Genomic DNA, 16,492 nt, shown 5'->3' on the forward strand with positions numbered 1-16,492 from the left:
GACTTGGCATTACTCCATGAAGCAGGAAAACGGGGCAACCATTAATTAGCACTCTTGGTCAGAGTATCTGAGATGGGATTGGCGCCCAATAAAACGCTCCTCTCCTGTCAAAGCACTTCCTAATACCCTCCTCAATCTTTCAGACAAAACTAAAAGGAGAAAAACTGAATTTTTTGCTCTGCTTTGATCAGTGGCTGAAAAACAAAAAATAAGCGCTCCTCCTAGATGCTATAATGACAAAAGAGATGCAATGATCATGGGCCAAATTCCACTTAGAAAATGTCCAAAATTTAGTTGATCATGTGCTCAGTAAAAGAGATAATCAGCACCAAATAGTGAGTTAACTCATTTGATAATCTTGCAATTAAAAAAAAATCTAGTTTATTTATTAACAATTTATTTTAAATGAATAAATTTAATTTAAATTCATTCTCCTGGAAGATGACTAGTTATTTTCAAGATCTAATATTGAGATAATCTTTAATATTATCCACTCTTAAGATAGGAACATTTTATAACTTAATAGTAAGGTGGTATTATTAAAAACCATCTTTAAAGCCCTGGCCAGATGGCTCAGTTCGTTGGGTGTTGTTCCATACACCAAAAGGTTGTGGGTTTGATTCCTGGTCAGGGCACATGCCTAGAATGTGGGTTCGATCCCCAGTTGGGGGTGGGTGGAGGCAACCAATTGATGTTTCTCTCTCATCTTTTTTCTCTCTAAACATCAATAAATATATTCTCAGGTGAAAATGAAAAAAAAAAAAAGTAAAAGCACCTTTAATTTTGTAGTATCTAGTATTTAAACCATTAAACATAATTTCTAAATTTAAAAAAAGGTTTCAATGAGGTTCTAACATAGGGAAGCTGCAGAGGCTATACATCTATAAAGAATCTGAATGTACCTGTGAAAAGGTTCAGATTTCGAATAATATAAAACAAGACAATCTAGCAGTCATGGGTCTGTTCATCTTTATTCATTACAAAATGCCTTTCATTTGGCCTGGCATACTTGGGATAATGAGTTTTAATGGTGTAGACAGCAATAATACTTAGGAAAGTGGTAGATAGAGAAATTCCGGGAGTTACTAACTTCCACCTGGGAACTAAAACGTTTTGTCTTTGAGCTCCACCCCACAGGAAAGTGCACTTATGACTATCAATGGTTCAATGTTTTAATTCTAATTCCAGGGCTAAAAGTCAGGTTTAAAAGTCAATTCAAGTCTGTCTCACTGCAGAGAGCGGGGCAGCAGAATGGAATAGTGCCAGCTCAGGCCTATTCATGGGTATTGCTCTAGCTAAGTGGATTTTTAATGGTCTCATCCACACCAAGAGGGTCTTCTTCCCTGCCTCCTCCAAGACCAACCTCATTCGCCAGTGTTCTGGGTTTAACTTTATCAGTCTTTTCATCCCTAAAGCAGTAGAGGGCATTCGAAGTACTTACCATCAGTACTTTATCCATATAGAACTCTCTGCCAGGGCTCCCATCATTGTATTTTGTATCAATGGCAAAACATAAGAATAACACATCCACTACCATTTCATAAATGGACAGGAAGCAATGAGCGACTAGGAAAGCAAAGAGGCAGACGATGATGAGAGGCAGCACCCAGACTGTGTAATCTTGCTGGTAGTTGAGCAGCATAATCCCAGCCAAGCCCGTGCTGCAGACTATCAGCACCTGAGGTAGAGAGAACAAAGACCACATGTAACACCCTGCAGTAGAAACCACTATTTCTTCATCATTGGCAGATGCAAAAGTTTCTCTGCCACTTGTATCTGATGGTCAGCATGAGTCCTTTCCATCCCAAATTTAGAAAGTATAACCCATAGGTACCACATACACACAGAGTTATACATGTAGATCACATAATACAAATTTAAAAAGATCATCCTTGTTGACATTAAAAATAATCAAGTTTTCCAAACTTGTTTCCAAGCTTGTTTTCTAAAGCTTCCCTTATTTGGCACCTGTGGCAATTCTTGAGATCAATGTACGCCTTTTTTAGGGGAGAAAATTATGCATGTTCTTAGCACTCAGAAAAAGAAAATTACCAACATTTCAGGGTACTGCTACAGATTTTTTCCCAAGCATTTTTACATTTATGAAGTAGTACTGTATAAACAAATCATTAAAAACTCTTCCTTAATATTTATAGTAGCATTATAAATGTTTCATAAATACTTATTCAGCTACATAATTTCATTTTATAGGTGACTTAAAATTTATTTAACAACAACAAAATAACATTTATTTAACCATTCTCCTACAGTTGGACACGTAGGAGAATTGTTTTCAGATATAAATAATCCTGTAATAAACATCACTAAGAGTCTTTTCATTATTTCAAATAGAATATGGGGCAAATTTAATATAATTTGCCATGATGTTTAAATTTGGACTATCTGTGAGAAAAGGGTTGCTAAAAACATTCATGAGAATAAAGGAAATAACCAATTTGATTCTTGTCAAGAACCACCTACTCTAATGCCTCACTACCTCATAGGCCACACTTTACATTTTATTTTAGTTGTGTTTTTTAAAAATATGTATCTTATTGATTTTTTACAGAGAGAAAGGGAGAGGGACAGAGTTAGAAACGTCGATGAGAGAGAAACATCGATCAGCTGCCTCCTGCACACCCCATACTGGATATGTGCCCTCAACTAAGGTACATGCCCTTGACCAGAATCGAACCCAGGACCCTTGAGACTGAAGGCTGACGCTCTATCCACTGAGTCAAACCAGTTAGGGCTCAGTTGTTCATTAACCCTATGAATGGTTGATGGAAAACATTATTATCTCATATTATAGACTGGGAAGCATGCTAGCCAACCTACCCAAGGTCAACAGATACCACTCAAATAATGGTCTTATGATACCAACTTCAGGGCTCTTTCTAGGTAAAAACTCTGAAAATATGTGGATACTGATACAAAGCAGGAATAGGTTATTTTGAATCTCAGACTCTTGCCCTCTACCCGCCTTCGCATCAAGCCTTAAACAACAAAGGAAGAGTCCTCCAGAACTACCTCAGCCTTCCTTTGTCTAGTACTGAGGACAGTCAGACCAAGAATTCTTCTTTTATCTCTTCTTTACTGTTTATCAACAACAAAGTGTCTCTCATTCACCATGAACTTAACCGGGAGTTATAATGCATTGAGTAACATACTGGTCAAGCTGTAAAGTGATCCTTCTATCAGATGACTTTAGGTAGCAAATCTGGGTCTGTCCAAGATTTGTAAAATAACCCCCCAATACACACACACACACACACACACACACACACACACACACGCTCCATCTTTGTGGCCAACTCTTTTTTTTCTTTAATATATTTTTTATTGATTTTTAACAGAGAGAAAGGGAGAAAGAGATAGAGAGCTAAAAACGTTGATGAGAGAGAGACATCGAACAGCTGCCTCTTGCACACCCCCTACCGGGGATGTGCCCGCAACCAAGGTACATGCTCTTGACAGGAATCGAACCCGGGACCTTTCAGTCCGCAGGCCGACACTTTATCTACTGAGCCAAACCGGTTTTGGCAAGAGACAGGATTTAAATCCAGGCAGTCAAGCTCCAGATGCAGTAACCCTAACCACTACACAGACTGTTACTTAATACTAATTCAAAACATGGAAGGAAAAACATAGACAAGTTACACTTAATCACCCCAGGCCTCAGTTTTCCCACCTATAAAATGATAATCACAATGGATCTTCCTTTACAAATCTGGTGTGAGGATCAATTGAGCACAATACATATATAAAGTACTTAGAAAGCTGCCTAGCACATATTAAGGAGTTTATACATGCTTGCTATATATTAAGTTACGTTCAATTTTTTTTTTTTGGTGGGCCAGATGTTTTATGAAATTAGAAAATTAACTGTACATCTCAGGTAATATACTTGGTCTTACCTTGCCCAGGAATAACATGAAATCCCCGACTGTGTTGATGGCAGCCACTCGCAAAGCATTCTCCACGAGAATGACAAAGGCGTCCTTCGCTGAGGTGCAGAAGTTGGTGCTGTTGATAGCGGTGGCTGTGTATGCATTCTGGGCAGAGGCAAAAACAATATTCTCATCAATAAATATAACCCTACTTTGTTAAGTTGTAATTAAACATAGCTTGTCACAATATTTCACTATTTAAACCCACGGCTTTGGTGAGGTACAAGAGTAAGATTCTGAAGCACAAGAAAATATGAGATATTAAAAAAAAAAAAAAGTCTGATATGGTAAAAAGAACTTTTCAGTAGATTTAGTTTTGGGCCTTTGAAAACACTGATATTTATGAAAACACAGACTACCTTTCCCATGTCCAGGAACTTCTTCTCCCTTGTCTGAGTAAATCAAACAGAATTTAACCTTGCCTAGATGCCTCAGGTCTGTCACTGGGAATTACCCATGATGCATTAGTACCATTTCAGTGATGTTGTGGAAGCTACACAAATTGTAAAGGCATCAGATTGCGGTGCTGTTTAATCTGGAGTGCCTACCACCTCCTCCTCGATGCTTTCTTCTCTGCTGTCACTTCTCACAGCTCTTGTAGTGATCGTGGTTTGCTGCCCACTATTTTATACCCCATCCAATCTGGAAGTGGGGTCTGAACTCTCATTTGAGGGAACAGCCCTTCCCCACTGTCTTAACATCTGAGTGGAACTGACACCACCTTCAGTGGTGGCGATGGGCAAGGATGGGTTCAGAAACTGGCATATAAATGAACCAGGGCCCCTGGATGTAAAGGACACTCCCCTGTGGCTTCTGGGAAAAAGAAGTTTCCTTCTTTATCCATAGGTGACCCTGACAGAGCAGCTCTCTCCTTTTCCTGGATGAGGAGCTCTGAGGGTACGAATTGCCATGGATTTTTAAATATATTAATATATATATTTCATTGATTTCTTTTACAGAGAGGAAGGGAGGATAGAGAGTTGGAAACATCGATGAGAGAGAAACATAGATCAGCCGCCTCCTGCATACCTCCCAGTGGGGATGTGCCTGCAACCAAGGTATATACCCTTGACCGGAATTGAACCTGGGACCCTCCAGTCCGCAGGCCGACGCTCCATCCACTGGGCCAAACCAGTTAGGGCTGCCATGGATGTTTTGCTAACATAATGGAAAGAGCCTAGAGCTGCTGGAGGTCACAGTGTGAAACTTAGGGTGAGGCGAACACCACGCAAGTCAGAGCAGAGAGAAATCAGATCCCTGCACTTGGTGACAATTTTTGACATCATTAGGAACTAGCCAGATTTCTGGGCTTTTCCGTTGCAGAAGCTCATACATTGTTAAGAATCTCTACCTCTCCTGCCGCTCCCTCCCCCTTTCTCACTCTCTCTCTTTTTTAGGTCAGACTGAGCTGGCTTTCTGTCCCTTGTAGCACTGAGTCCCAGATGACATACTTTTATTCAATTATACCAGCATCTGCTGCCCTGTGTCCTCTGTGACCCACTAGTCACAGACTGATTTCCTCCCTTCTCTTTTACATTACATTTGAGAAGAGCATTGACATTTTCTGGGAAATGTGAATGAGTACTAGAATGTCAAATATGTCTGAGCCTTAGGAAAGTCTATGAATTTTGTGACAAAAATGTTTGGTCTGAGGAATTGTTGGTTTAGTGCCAACTCAAGAAATCACTGGTGGGTCCCAAATGTTCCAGTGGCCAGGAGTTGGCTGGGCAGGAAGGAAGGGCTGATTCTATAATACACTAAGCGTGTCAAACTTGTGGCCCCTGGGCCACATGCCTTGTTTATTTGGCCCATGTTAGCCTTTGAGTTTGACATGCTTGCTCTACACAGTGCTGTCTATAAAGTTTCAACACTGAGCTAGAGAAAGACAGTCTTTAATTTCTGAATGTTTCAACTGAATGCTTGTTAGTTAGTAGGAACATGGTATGGAGATGAGGTTTGACTCATCAAAAATTTAATTTGCCATTATATGATTAAATTCACTGATTAAAAATGCAGAGCATTTGAGGGCCAAGGGAAAAGTACTGGACAGTGTAGAGGCTACTTGAGGTTCAGACACTTTTTTCAGAAATGGAGCAGTAGGAAATTACCTGCTTTTTTGAGAAACACAGTATGATTTTAACATATGAAATTCCGTTACACAGAATGGGGTAATTGCTTCTCAGAATATATGACCATATTATGTTTGCAGGTCATTTTATCTCAAAAGCTAATATATACAGTATGTTAAAGAAATCATTCCGTTAAGTTTTTCGTAGCATCCATTTGCTGCTTACTCTCTTCTATTGTTATCTCACTGTTTTTCTTATCAGTTAAGAGACTGCAGGCACCAAAGAGTTAACTACCTAACTGCAGTGGCCCACATTCCTTCATTTTTACAAAGCTCCCTTTGAAACATTCTGCTAAATGCCTCCATGATATCAAAATAACCATACGTCTGATCCTGTGCAATAGTAACTCTGCTGAAAAACCATGGAGAACTGCTTTCGTCTGAACAATTCTCAAAAAACCCCAAACTAGCTCTCAGTTCTCACCAGTTCCCTATGTCCTCCTTAAAAAAGCACACCCACTTAGCACTTCATTCTAAAGCAGGGGTCCTCTAACGATTGTGTATGGGCCAACTCTTGCCTGCTGCCTACTTTGTAAATAAAGTTTTATTGAAACATAGCCATGCTCATTTGTTCACATGTTGAATATGGCTGTTTTCATGCTATCATGGCAGAACTGAGCAACTGTGAGGGACTATATGGCCCACGACACCAAAAATGTTTAATCCCCTTATTGTAAGACAAGAGGAAGAGACCAATGAGCCAGTTACAGTCGTCCCTCGGTGTCCGTGGGGGTTTTGGTTCTAGGACGCCTCATGACACCAAATTCTGACCAGGCTCAAGTCCCTTAGTATTTGCATATAGCTTACGTACACATCCTCCTATATACTTTAAGTCATATCTAGATTTCTTATAATACCTAATACAATGTAAATACTATGCAAAGAGTTGTTTTACTGTATTGTTTAGGAAATAATGACAAGGAGGGAAAAAAGACTGCACATGTTCAGTACAGATGCAGCCATCACAGGACTAACCACATAGTACAGGTCAGCAACACCATAGCACCCTTCCCCCCCATGTGTTCCATCCATGGCTGGTTAAATACGCAGATGCGAAACCTTTGGATATGGGACACACAGATATGTGAGGTCAATTGTACTTAATGGTTTTTTCGGAGGAAAATCCCCTATGTCGTATTAAATATATAGATGATGAGATGCTTTCTGAAGTATAAAAAGCATTATAATGTCAAAAATCAAGGCCACTGAACAATCCATTTAAACCAACTCCGTCGTGTCTTAAATCCCACCCCCTCAAGGTCAGACAACTCTCTTAATTATGCAGTTCTATCTGCTGCAGTCAGAGCACGGTTTTCCTTGAAAAGAAACAGAGGAGAGGAGCCACTACCTGCAATTTCTCTCCTGTCATCACCAACCAGCTGCCTCCAGGAGCAGGCCCAACACCTCCAACGTAAACTATAAAAGCTTTCTCGCTGCCCTCATTAGTGTTCCGGAGAGTCAGTTTTCTTGAGAACTATTATTATTCCACCTCTGCTTCTTCTTTCTTCTCTCTGGAAGCTGCCCCACCCATTCCATCTACTTTTATTCGGAGCAGAAGGCCTTTTTATTTGTAGACATGGAAGGAGGCAGTGATTTCATTTCTTTACTTCTCAATTCCAGTGTTGGATGGGCTCATAGACATTTCCTAGAAATATTCCTGTAGATCTGTGCGTGCAACCTAACTGAAAACTGAGGGGGTGTTTTACGAGTTTCCTCCTACGCCTGCAGCAGTTAGATGAGCTGCATGTGATCCACACAAGTCTGAGATGATCTCTTCAGGAAGAAAAATGTGCTACCGATCACAGCAGGTCAATAGCATTTCCCTCCCCTTCTGTACTTCCTAGTCTCAAGGGATTCGTGCGATGGCTCTCAAGAAACCCAGAGTCCTTTGCAGCTTCCCCTGACAGCCTTCCGTATCTGGGCTAACCCCCCCAGAGGGGCATCACCGATTAACATTTCGCTCCTGCCCAACCTCAGCTCAGGCAGGACAGAGGCCTCCAACTAATGAACTCCCAGCACAAGCCAAAAGTGGATCACCCTCCAGGGATCTTTTCACAAGGATGCCTACTTGCCAAAACCAGTTTGGCTCAGTGGATAGAGCTTCGGCCTACTGACTGAAAGTTCCCAGGTTCGGTTCTGGTCCAGGGTATGTACCTTGGTTGCGGGCACATCCCCAGTGGGGGGTGTGCAGGAGGCAGCTGATGGATGTTTCTCTCTCATCGATGTTTCTAACTCTCTGTCCCTCTCCCTTCCTCTCTGTAAAAAAATCAATAAAATATATTTTTAAAAAAATGAGATACAAGGATGCCTACTAGCCCACGTGGTCATTGGTCACATTTCTGTGTGACATGATATAGTGAAAGCAGTGACCATGTGGAAGGAATATGAAAGGACAGAGGTCACCATGCAGGTAGCTCAGACCTGTGTGGCCATCTGTCCCAGAGCTCAGCTTCTACAGCCTCACACCTTCTTTCCTTTGTTCACTTAATTACCTAGAAATTCTCTTAAAAGTTTAAAATCTTACATAGTAACTCACGTGATAATGGCAAGCTAGTCAGCAATGGCAGGAAAAAGTAAATAGGATATGTGCACCTCTTTGTATGGATCATTATCAATGAAATAAGGGAAAAGGCAATTACAATGATCCCTTTCTTATTTCGAGTGAGGGGTGAAAGGGGCACAAAGTCAAACTTAAACCATAGATTTCATTCAGTTTGGTTGTAAGTTTTTATACTTTTTAGGGGTCATCAGAATTAAGCTGACGTTGCAAGTATTAGTTAAAAGAGATTGGCTTTAAAACCACTTGTCTTAGCTTATAACACGATTCATGAAAATTTAAGATGTTTACTTATTCTCTATAATAAACTATAACTTAGTGTTCTTTATGTTGCACAAAACGTGTGTATATTTATACAAGAGGCAGTGTAAAAATTAAGGGAAGAGCTGGGTGAACTTAGATTTGAAAACTTCCTCCACCTCTAGCTTATGCGATTATTTGTCATGAGACACCCAGTCTCAATTTTGTCATAAAAAAAAACAGGGGAAATGAGCCTTCCTTATGGAGTTATGGAAAGTGGTAATATACATAAAGTGCTTACTATAGTATCAGCTAGTGGTGCGCAAAAAAAATATTTTTAACTTCCACTCATACCTATAGAGAACAGCTTTATAATCCGAAGAGCTTATCAGCCAGAGCAGATGCTCTCCAGTGTGAAATGTACTACCTTCACACAGTGCCAGATAAACCAAGGCCTGCGCAATCCGATGCCCAAGAGAAACAGATCCTGGTTGTAACAATCTCTCTACATAAAGTGAGTCCTACCTGTTAGATTAGATATATAATCACCTTCATGTCCCATTAAGATAAGCACCTACAAAAACAAAGAGCAGCTCACAGTTCACTGTTTATTTGTAAAACTAACACCTATGCTGCAAATACTAAGTGGATCATTGAAAATATCTAAAGCTCTTTTTTGAAGCTAACTTAACTGTATTTCCCTGTGCGGTGTGGCAGTGGAGCATGGTTTAGGATTAGGAATCTCCTATTGTGCTGCAAAACGACTCTGGCCTACTCTTCCTCCATATTGACACTCTTCTTTACTATGATCCCCTAAACTCTTTAAAGCAGAGGCAGCAAACTGGTGGCCCATGAAAACTGACATTGTGTGTCCTAAAGACTTATTTGCTCTGGCCCACTCAGAGTTTTGTTGTTGTTTTTATAAATTAAAGAACCATGGCTAGAATAGAAAAATTCTTAGGGAAAATCAAAGATAAAAGGATACGAATTAAGGCATAAGAAATAAATGTCTTTCCTGAGATAGGAACCCTAATATTTTATCCATGTATTACAATTAATTAATAATGAGCTTTGGTAAGTGCATGTGCTACTTTTAAAAAGAATATGATTGAAATAGAGATACTTGATCAAGGCACAATGTACAGCACCATGAGAAAACCAACACCTTTCAAGTAAGCTCAATCCTTTTATCTTGGAAGAAGAAACGACAAACCTATCTTTGAAAGTGAATCTTAGAATTATTTTTAAAATATTTTACCTGATTTAAATAATTGAGGCACTTTTCAAGACACCAAAGGCAACAAATGCAAGATTTCAACACACATCGAGCACAGGCATTTTCCTGGAAAGGAGCAAAAGTTGAAATAATGGTTGAAAACTCAAAGAATTACACCATCATATAGAATACTCCAAATGTTAGAAAAATAAACAATATTAAAAGCAAAAACTATGTTTCCAAGCTTCCATACCCACCCACCTCTTCCCTTAAAATGTACTGATAGAATTATTTTTAATCAGGTCAACATTTATTTAGTACTTATTGCATATGAGATATAGTGAGGTACAGAAGACCAGCAAGAAATTTACAATCTAGAAGGAGGAAAAAAAAATGCTAAATACACAAAAAGATTAGAATCAGAATCTGACATAGGTACTAGTGCTATGAGAATGGACAACAGAGAGAGACATCATTTGTGAGATGGGAGGAAGCAGGGAAGGTTTCTTGGAAGAGGTGTCAATGAACTAAGCCATGTTCACAGGCATCTCATTTACACGGTCGAGGAGAGGGAAGAGGTCCTACGGAGGAAGGTGTTGAATTGACACAGAGGAAGGGACATTTTTGGAGATGGATTTTGCTTGAGCATATGGAGCGCAAGGGGGGTGAGGGCGAGGGAGGCAGGGCTGGGTTCCACTTTGTCAGCAATCTGAAGAAAACAATCGCAGCTTTGGATATGATGTCACTGGGTGCAGAAGCGAGGTCTGGAATGTACCCATGGAAAGTCCAAAAACGTATCTCCCCTTACCTTTCCTTTCAGCTGACTGTGAATGTACATAAGGATCATTCGTGGAATCTTGACTAATGTGATGATGAAAGATCCTTTGGCCACAGTACCAAGGTGGTAACGGACAAGGCGATTCACTGATGCCAAAATAGGTGTAAATGGCAAATTCCTCTTGTCCCTATTTTTAAAATGACCAAAACGACAATTAAAACAGAGCCTGGGCCAGGAGGGAAACACAGGAATGTTTGGAGTGAAAAACGGGTTCATTTTTCTTATTGGAGGTTTACGACAAAAATGTCAAAGTAATATAGTATAACTAATATAAACACATGTACCATATAAAATTAATGTGTCATTTCTCTACAGTAGTTTCATGGGTTTCTAAAGCTCTAATATTTTAAGTTATATTTAACTGTGCTTTGAAAGCTCTTGGTAGTAAATACTTATGATGTTAATTGTACAATCAGAAAATGGAACTTAAAAAGATGTTCAACCTGAACCTGGTACCTCATTACAACAGAAACAATAGGCCTACAGTGGGTATTCAGTTCTGCAGTCAGGAAAGGGAGCCACATAATTGCTTTGATCCAAACAAATTAAAGAAGCTTGTTTTCCTTTGATGGACTTTCATATAAAGCCAAAGTACATAAGGCCCTACCACAAGGTTCATTCTTCTGTTAAATATAATGTTATATCAGAGCCCGCAATTCTGATTCATTTTTTAGAAAGTTTTAGAAAAGTGCAAAGAATAAAATAGCAACCTCTCGTTTTCCTACCTCTCAGAACAATCAACTATCACATTTTGTCATGTTCACTTCCAATTACTTCTTAAAGAAATGACAATCTGACAAGCTTCAGTTCCATTCCCTTCAGGCACAGGCACAATTGCTTAGCTGATCTTAAGCTGTTGGACACGTATGAATTCTCACCTAGTAAAATAGTATGTCACCACCGCTCCAGCCACAGTCATCTGCTGACAGGCCAGAATGAATTCACTGATCCAAATCAGGCCCACCACATGGTACCACCACATGTACTGCAGAGGCCCAGAGACCTTGAACTCCACAAAGCCTCGGTCATTCTTCACAGCGCTGCCTGGGAAAAAGCAACGAAGGAAAGAAGAGTCACATAAAGCTGAAACCACAAATATGACTACTTAATTTAAGAGATTGATTTACTTTCCAAGAACAGATCCCTACACTCAAACCACAAACTTAAATTCACAGTGCTATTTCAGTAAGGGACAAATATAATTATCACTTGAAAAGTTGTGAAGCCAAATATTACCCAGTTAAGCATTTTGTTTTCCCCAAAGCCATGATATATCTATATCTATATCTATATCTATATCTATATCTATATCTATATCTATATTTATATATAGATATATATATATGTGTGTATATATCTATATCTATATCTCTAAATCTATATATGTCTATCTAAATCTGATAGATACACATATAAATATATGCCAATACACACATATATATATGCTCAGTGACTGAAATGATGGAATAACCGGAGCAACCAGAATGACTGGAATGACCGGTGGCTACAATGTGCAGTGTAGCAGCCAACCAGCCTGATCTGGGCCCCAATCAGCACCCTCTGACTGGCCCCCAACATCCTGATTGGGCGTGGGGCCAGCTGCCAACAGCCTGCAGCCCCTACCCCTAGCCGGCCCTGTCCCTTATTGGCCCCCTCACCCTGGTCAGGGGTGGGGCCAGCTGGCCAACTGCCCTTGGCCCCTCCCATATATATATATATATATATATATATATATATATATATATATATATATATATATATAATTTGTTCTGTTTTCCAAAGCTTTTACTTGTCTAATAATTACAGACCTATATTCTTAGCAAGGTACAGAAATTCATATTCTATTCAATTGAAAACGGAATATGTACTGAAAATTTCAGAGAAATTACATACAAGTGTACTAACCTTATACTTCTCACATTTAGATGTAGCCTTTGATGTAAAGCATGGCTACAAGCAAATCTGAGAGTCTATGAACTGAATCATCACTAGGAGCTCTAGCTAGGTTCTCGTCATTTCCAAATTAGAAAATCCCAAGGAAGCAAGTTGAGCTTTGGCTCTGAGTTTTAAGGCAATTCCAAAGTGACACTACGTTCATTCTTTTATCTTAGAATGGATCTGAGGGACTAGAGGAGTTTACTTCAAACCCATGACCGTCTCAAACCAGGATGCAATTTCAGGCCTTATCTGGCTGACACCCACTTGGCTAGGATGATAAAGCTCATGATTAGAAAATGGGTTATTGAAGAACCATAGCCCCTGCTAGTTCCGGTGGCTATTAGAACTTAATCAATATCCGAAGACTTACATCTCTTTGATGCTTTAAATACATTAATGTGAATCAGATTCATCCCTAAGAGAAAGAAGCAACATGTCTTCTTACCAGTAGTGCCAAGAAAAAGAAGTGTCATGATCCAGTACGCCCAAAACAGGACCAAGGCAAAGAAAGTCCAAAAGGGTTGGAAGACTAGCAGTGGCAAGTGAATGAAGACCTTGCCTGCCACGTGGAACAAGGCGATGGTGAGAGCAATGCGTTTGCGCATAAACAACATGATCAGGAATAAGATAACCTGTGTGCGGAGAAAAGAGGGAAAGGGTTTAGTTACTGTGTTGAACAGTGAAAACTGAAACTGGGCAATGTTGGAAAGTTTTACTGTAACACCTTCATTCTAAATCGTGGAATTTTCATTCTCTAAATCCCAGGAATACTTTATCGGTCTGTATCTCTCTTGCAGCACATACCATTTTCAATGGTATAATGAAAATGTCCTTTCAAGCTAAATAAGAAGATTTCTCAGTTTCTTATTAGTAAATCCTAGAATTTATCTTTTTCTTTCTCCACTCATTACCAGTCAAAATGTGTGGCTTGTTAGACAGGATGAGACACCTCCTTTATTTGCGTAGTGCTGTGCTTGTCACTTTGAAACACAGGGAAGCAGCCCTGGCTGGTTTTGCTCAGTGGTTAGAGCATTGGCCTGTGGACTGAAGGGTTGCAGGTTTGATTCCAGTCAAGGGCACTTCGGTTGCAGGCTCAATCTACAGTGCTTGTCAGGGTATGTACAGGAGGCAACCAATTGAAGTGTTTTTCTCACATCGATTTTTATCTGTCTCTCCCTCTCCCTTCCATTCTTTCTAAAAAATCAATGAAAGAAATATCCTTGAGTGAGGATTAACAATAAAAAACAAAAACAAAAAAAAGAAAAGAAAAAGAGAGGGCGGATCACATGCCATGAGCACAGGAGCACTAGGGGTATCTGGGCCTCATCTCCCACTTAAGGCAAAAGCTCCTTAAGAATGTGACCATGCCAGATTCACTCTGTTCACCAGCCTCCATCCTCCTGCCCTGGTATAGATAATTGAGCGTAAAAGATGATTAATAAATATTTGCATTATAATAACAAACATATATGTTTGCACCAATGGCTTTATTTATTTATTTTTGTTTCTAATGCTCAATATAAAGCTTGGGCCTAGCCAGTGTAGCTCAGCAGTTGAGCATTGACCCAGGAACCAAGAGGTCACCAGTTTGATTCCCAGTTAGGGCATATGCCTGAATTGTGGGCTCGATCTACAGTAGAGGGCGTGCAGGAGGCAGCCAATCGATGATGTTTCTATCTCTCTCCCTAAAATTAAAAAAAAAAAAAAAAAAAAAAAAAAAAAAAAAAAAAAAAAAAAAAAAAGCTTGGGATTATACCTAGAAGTGGAGGAAGATATCTTTTTTCTTTATTCAGAGAGGAGAAGGAGATGAACCAAAGATATGCATATAGATGATTTAACCCCATGTTAATTCTTAATTTTGTACAGGTGCTAGGTAGCAAAGCTCACCTATATTTTTGAAATAATGTTGTTAAAAAGAAAAGTTCACAAGGAAAATGGGAAATAATTAGTAAACAAGTAAATGAAATGATGAGGTGACATTTCTTATTATATATTTATATATTAAATATATATTAAATATATTAAATATATATTTTTATAAATATATATTTTTTATTTTTATTCTTTTTAATTGATTTTTTACAGAGAGGACGAAGGGAGAGGGATAGAGAGCTAGAAACATTGATGAGAGAGAAATATTGACCAGTTGCTTCCTGCACACCCCCTACTGGCTATGTGCCTACAACCAAGGTACATGCCCTTGACCGGAATCGAACCCGGGACCCTTCAGCCCGCAGGCAGACGCTCTATCCACTGAGCCAAACTGGTTTCGGCTCTTATCATATTTTTTATAGTAAAAAGAAAGGCTGTTTAAAAAGTAACTACATTATCTTGTGACAATAAGAAATATGTCCTACTAGTAAATAATAATGTAAATATTCTAGGTGAAAATCCTCTTAAAAAGCAGGCTGTGCAGTAGCACTCATCAATTAGGGAAGCCAGCTTGGGACAGAGATTTTTATCTAATGGAGATCGAGGTTAGGCATGCCATAGCTAGAGGTAAGTTTCTCCTCCGTTAATGATCTCCTATAAATAAAACCATAAAACTGAACCCATACTCACCGTGAACACTGTAGCTGAAATGGCATAGATGAGGAGGGCCCGAAGATTGTCTTCAGCTATCTGAAGCTGCTCAGGAATAATTGATTCTTTGGGAGACTTCCTTTGTTTTGCATATAGCCACCATAGTACACCTGTGCCACCTGGAGACAAAAAAAATAAAATAAAAAAAAATTGTTTTTGCAGTAATTAGCATCCGAAAATGTGTTGACAAATCCTCAATTTTCTGGATCCTTCCTATGTATCATCATGTGACTAGTGCAGCAGCAATCCACTTGGCTGGGAGGTGCATGGCTGTAACTTTTTTGCCAGTCTAGGGAGAGCTCTAATTACTTCACTGCACCTTCCATAGTAGACACTCACAAATCCTTCAGTACATCGAATACATTTCCTTCAACTGTAATGATTACTGACTTTGAAGCTGAGATAGATAGATAACCTAACCTAACCTAGTTACAAAGAGAGCCTCAGCATCGGTTTAAGCTAGAGATCCTGGAGGGAGCAAGTAAGGGTCATAGAAATCAGCAACGAAGACAGAAAGACAAAGATCTTCTCTGCGAACACATCGGTCACCCCAGCATCAAGTGATGCAGCGGATGAAATATTGAATTATGAATAAATGAAGATCAAAAAAGTAGTTCCCACCAAAGGTGAAAACAAATGCAGAAAATCTTTGATAATGGGGGGTGCTAGGGATGGAAACTTTTATCTCCATGGCTGGTTCAGAGATTCTGAGAACTGGACTGAAGACAGAGGCAAACCCTTCATTCAACCCATTCAGCAAATATTTTGAGTGTCTAACAGCATCTCCTGTTCTGGGGGTTGGGATAGAGCAGTAAACAAAGCCAAGTCCCCACCCTCAACCCTCATGAAGCTTCTTACATAGCAATAGGGAAACATAAAAATAGGGGGGGGGAAAGTAAAAATACAGCATGTAAAGTCCAAAAACAAAGTCATCTAGTAAGGGGGACAGAAAGTGCTGGTGTTGGGAAAGCACTATAATTTTATATAAGATGGATAAGCAAGGCCTCACGGGTGATGGATTTGAGCAAGAGAAAAACAGGAA

The 16,492-nt window shown here is 39.5% G+C and overlaps 1 protein-coding gene across 10 annotated transcripts in view; it reads right to left on the reverse strand.

Annotated features, from left to right (window-relative positions):
* The window catches only part of SLC44A1 (solute carrier family 44 member 1), a 146,481-nt gene that overhangs the window by 38,360 nt on the left and 91,629 nt on the right, over positions 1-16,492 (reverse strand). For all 10 annotated transcript variants that reach the window (XM_036433140.2, XM_036433135.2, XM_036433134.2 and 7 more), the window contains 7 exons: positions 15,430-15,569; positions 13,313-13,499; positions 11,808-11,973; positions 10,900-11,056; positions 10,134-10,217; positions 3,918-4,055; positions 1,442-1,678 (listed from right to left, as the gene is read on the reverse strand). In XM_036433140.2, the coding sequence (XP_036289033.1) occupies positions 1,442-1,678; positions 3,918-4,055; positions 10,134-10,217; positions 10,900-11,056; positions 11,808-11,973; positions 13,313-13,499; positions 15,430-15,569 (1,109 nt within the window). The remainder of the gene's footprint in view (positions 1-1,441; positions 1,679-3,917; positions 4,056-10,133; positions 10,218-10,899; positions 11,057-11,807; positions 11,974-13,312; positions 13,500-15,429; positions 15,570-16,492) is intronic.

This window comes from Pipistrellus kuhlii, unplaced genomic scaffold (assembly GCF_014108245.1).
Source record: "Pipistrellus kuhlii isolate mPipKuh1 unplaced genomic scaffold, mPipKuh1.p scaffold_m20_p_12, whole genome shotgun sequence".
Classification (NCBI taxonomy): Eukaryota; Metazoa; Chordata; class Mammalia; order Chiroptera; family Vespertilionidae; genus Pipistrellus; species Pipistrellus kuhlii.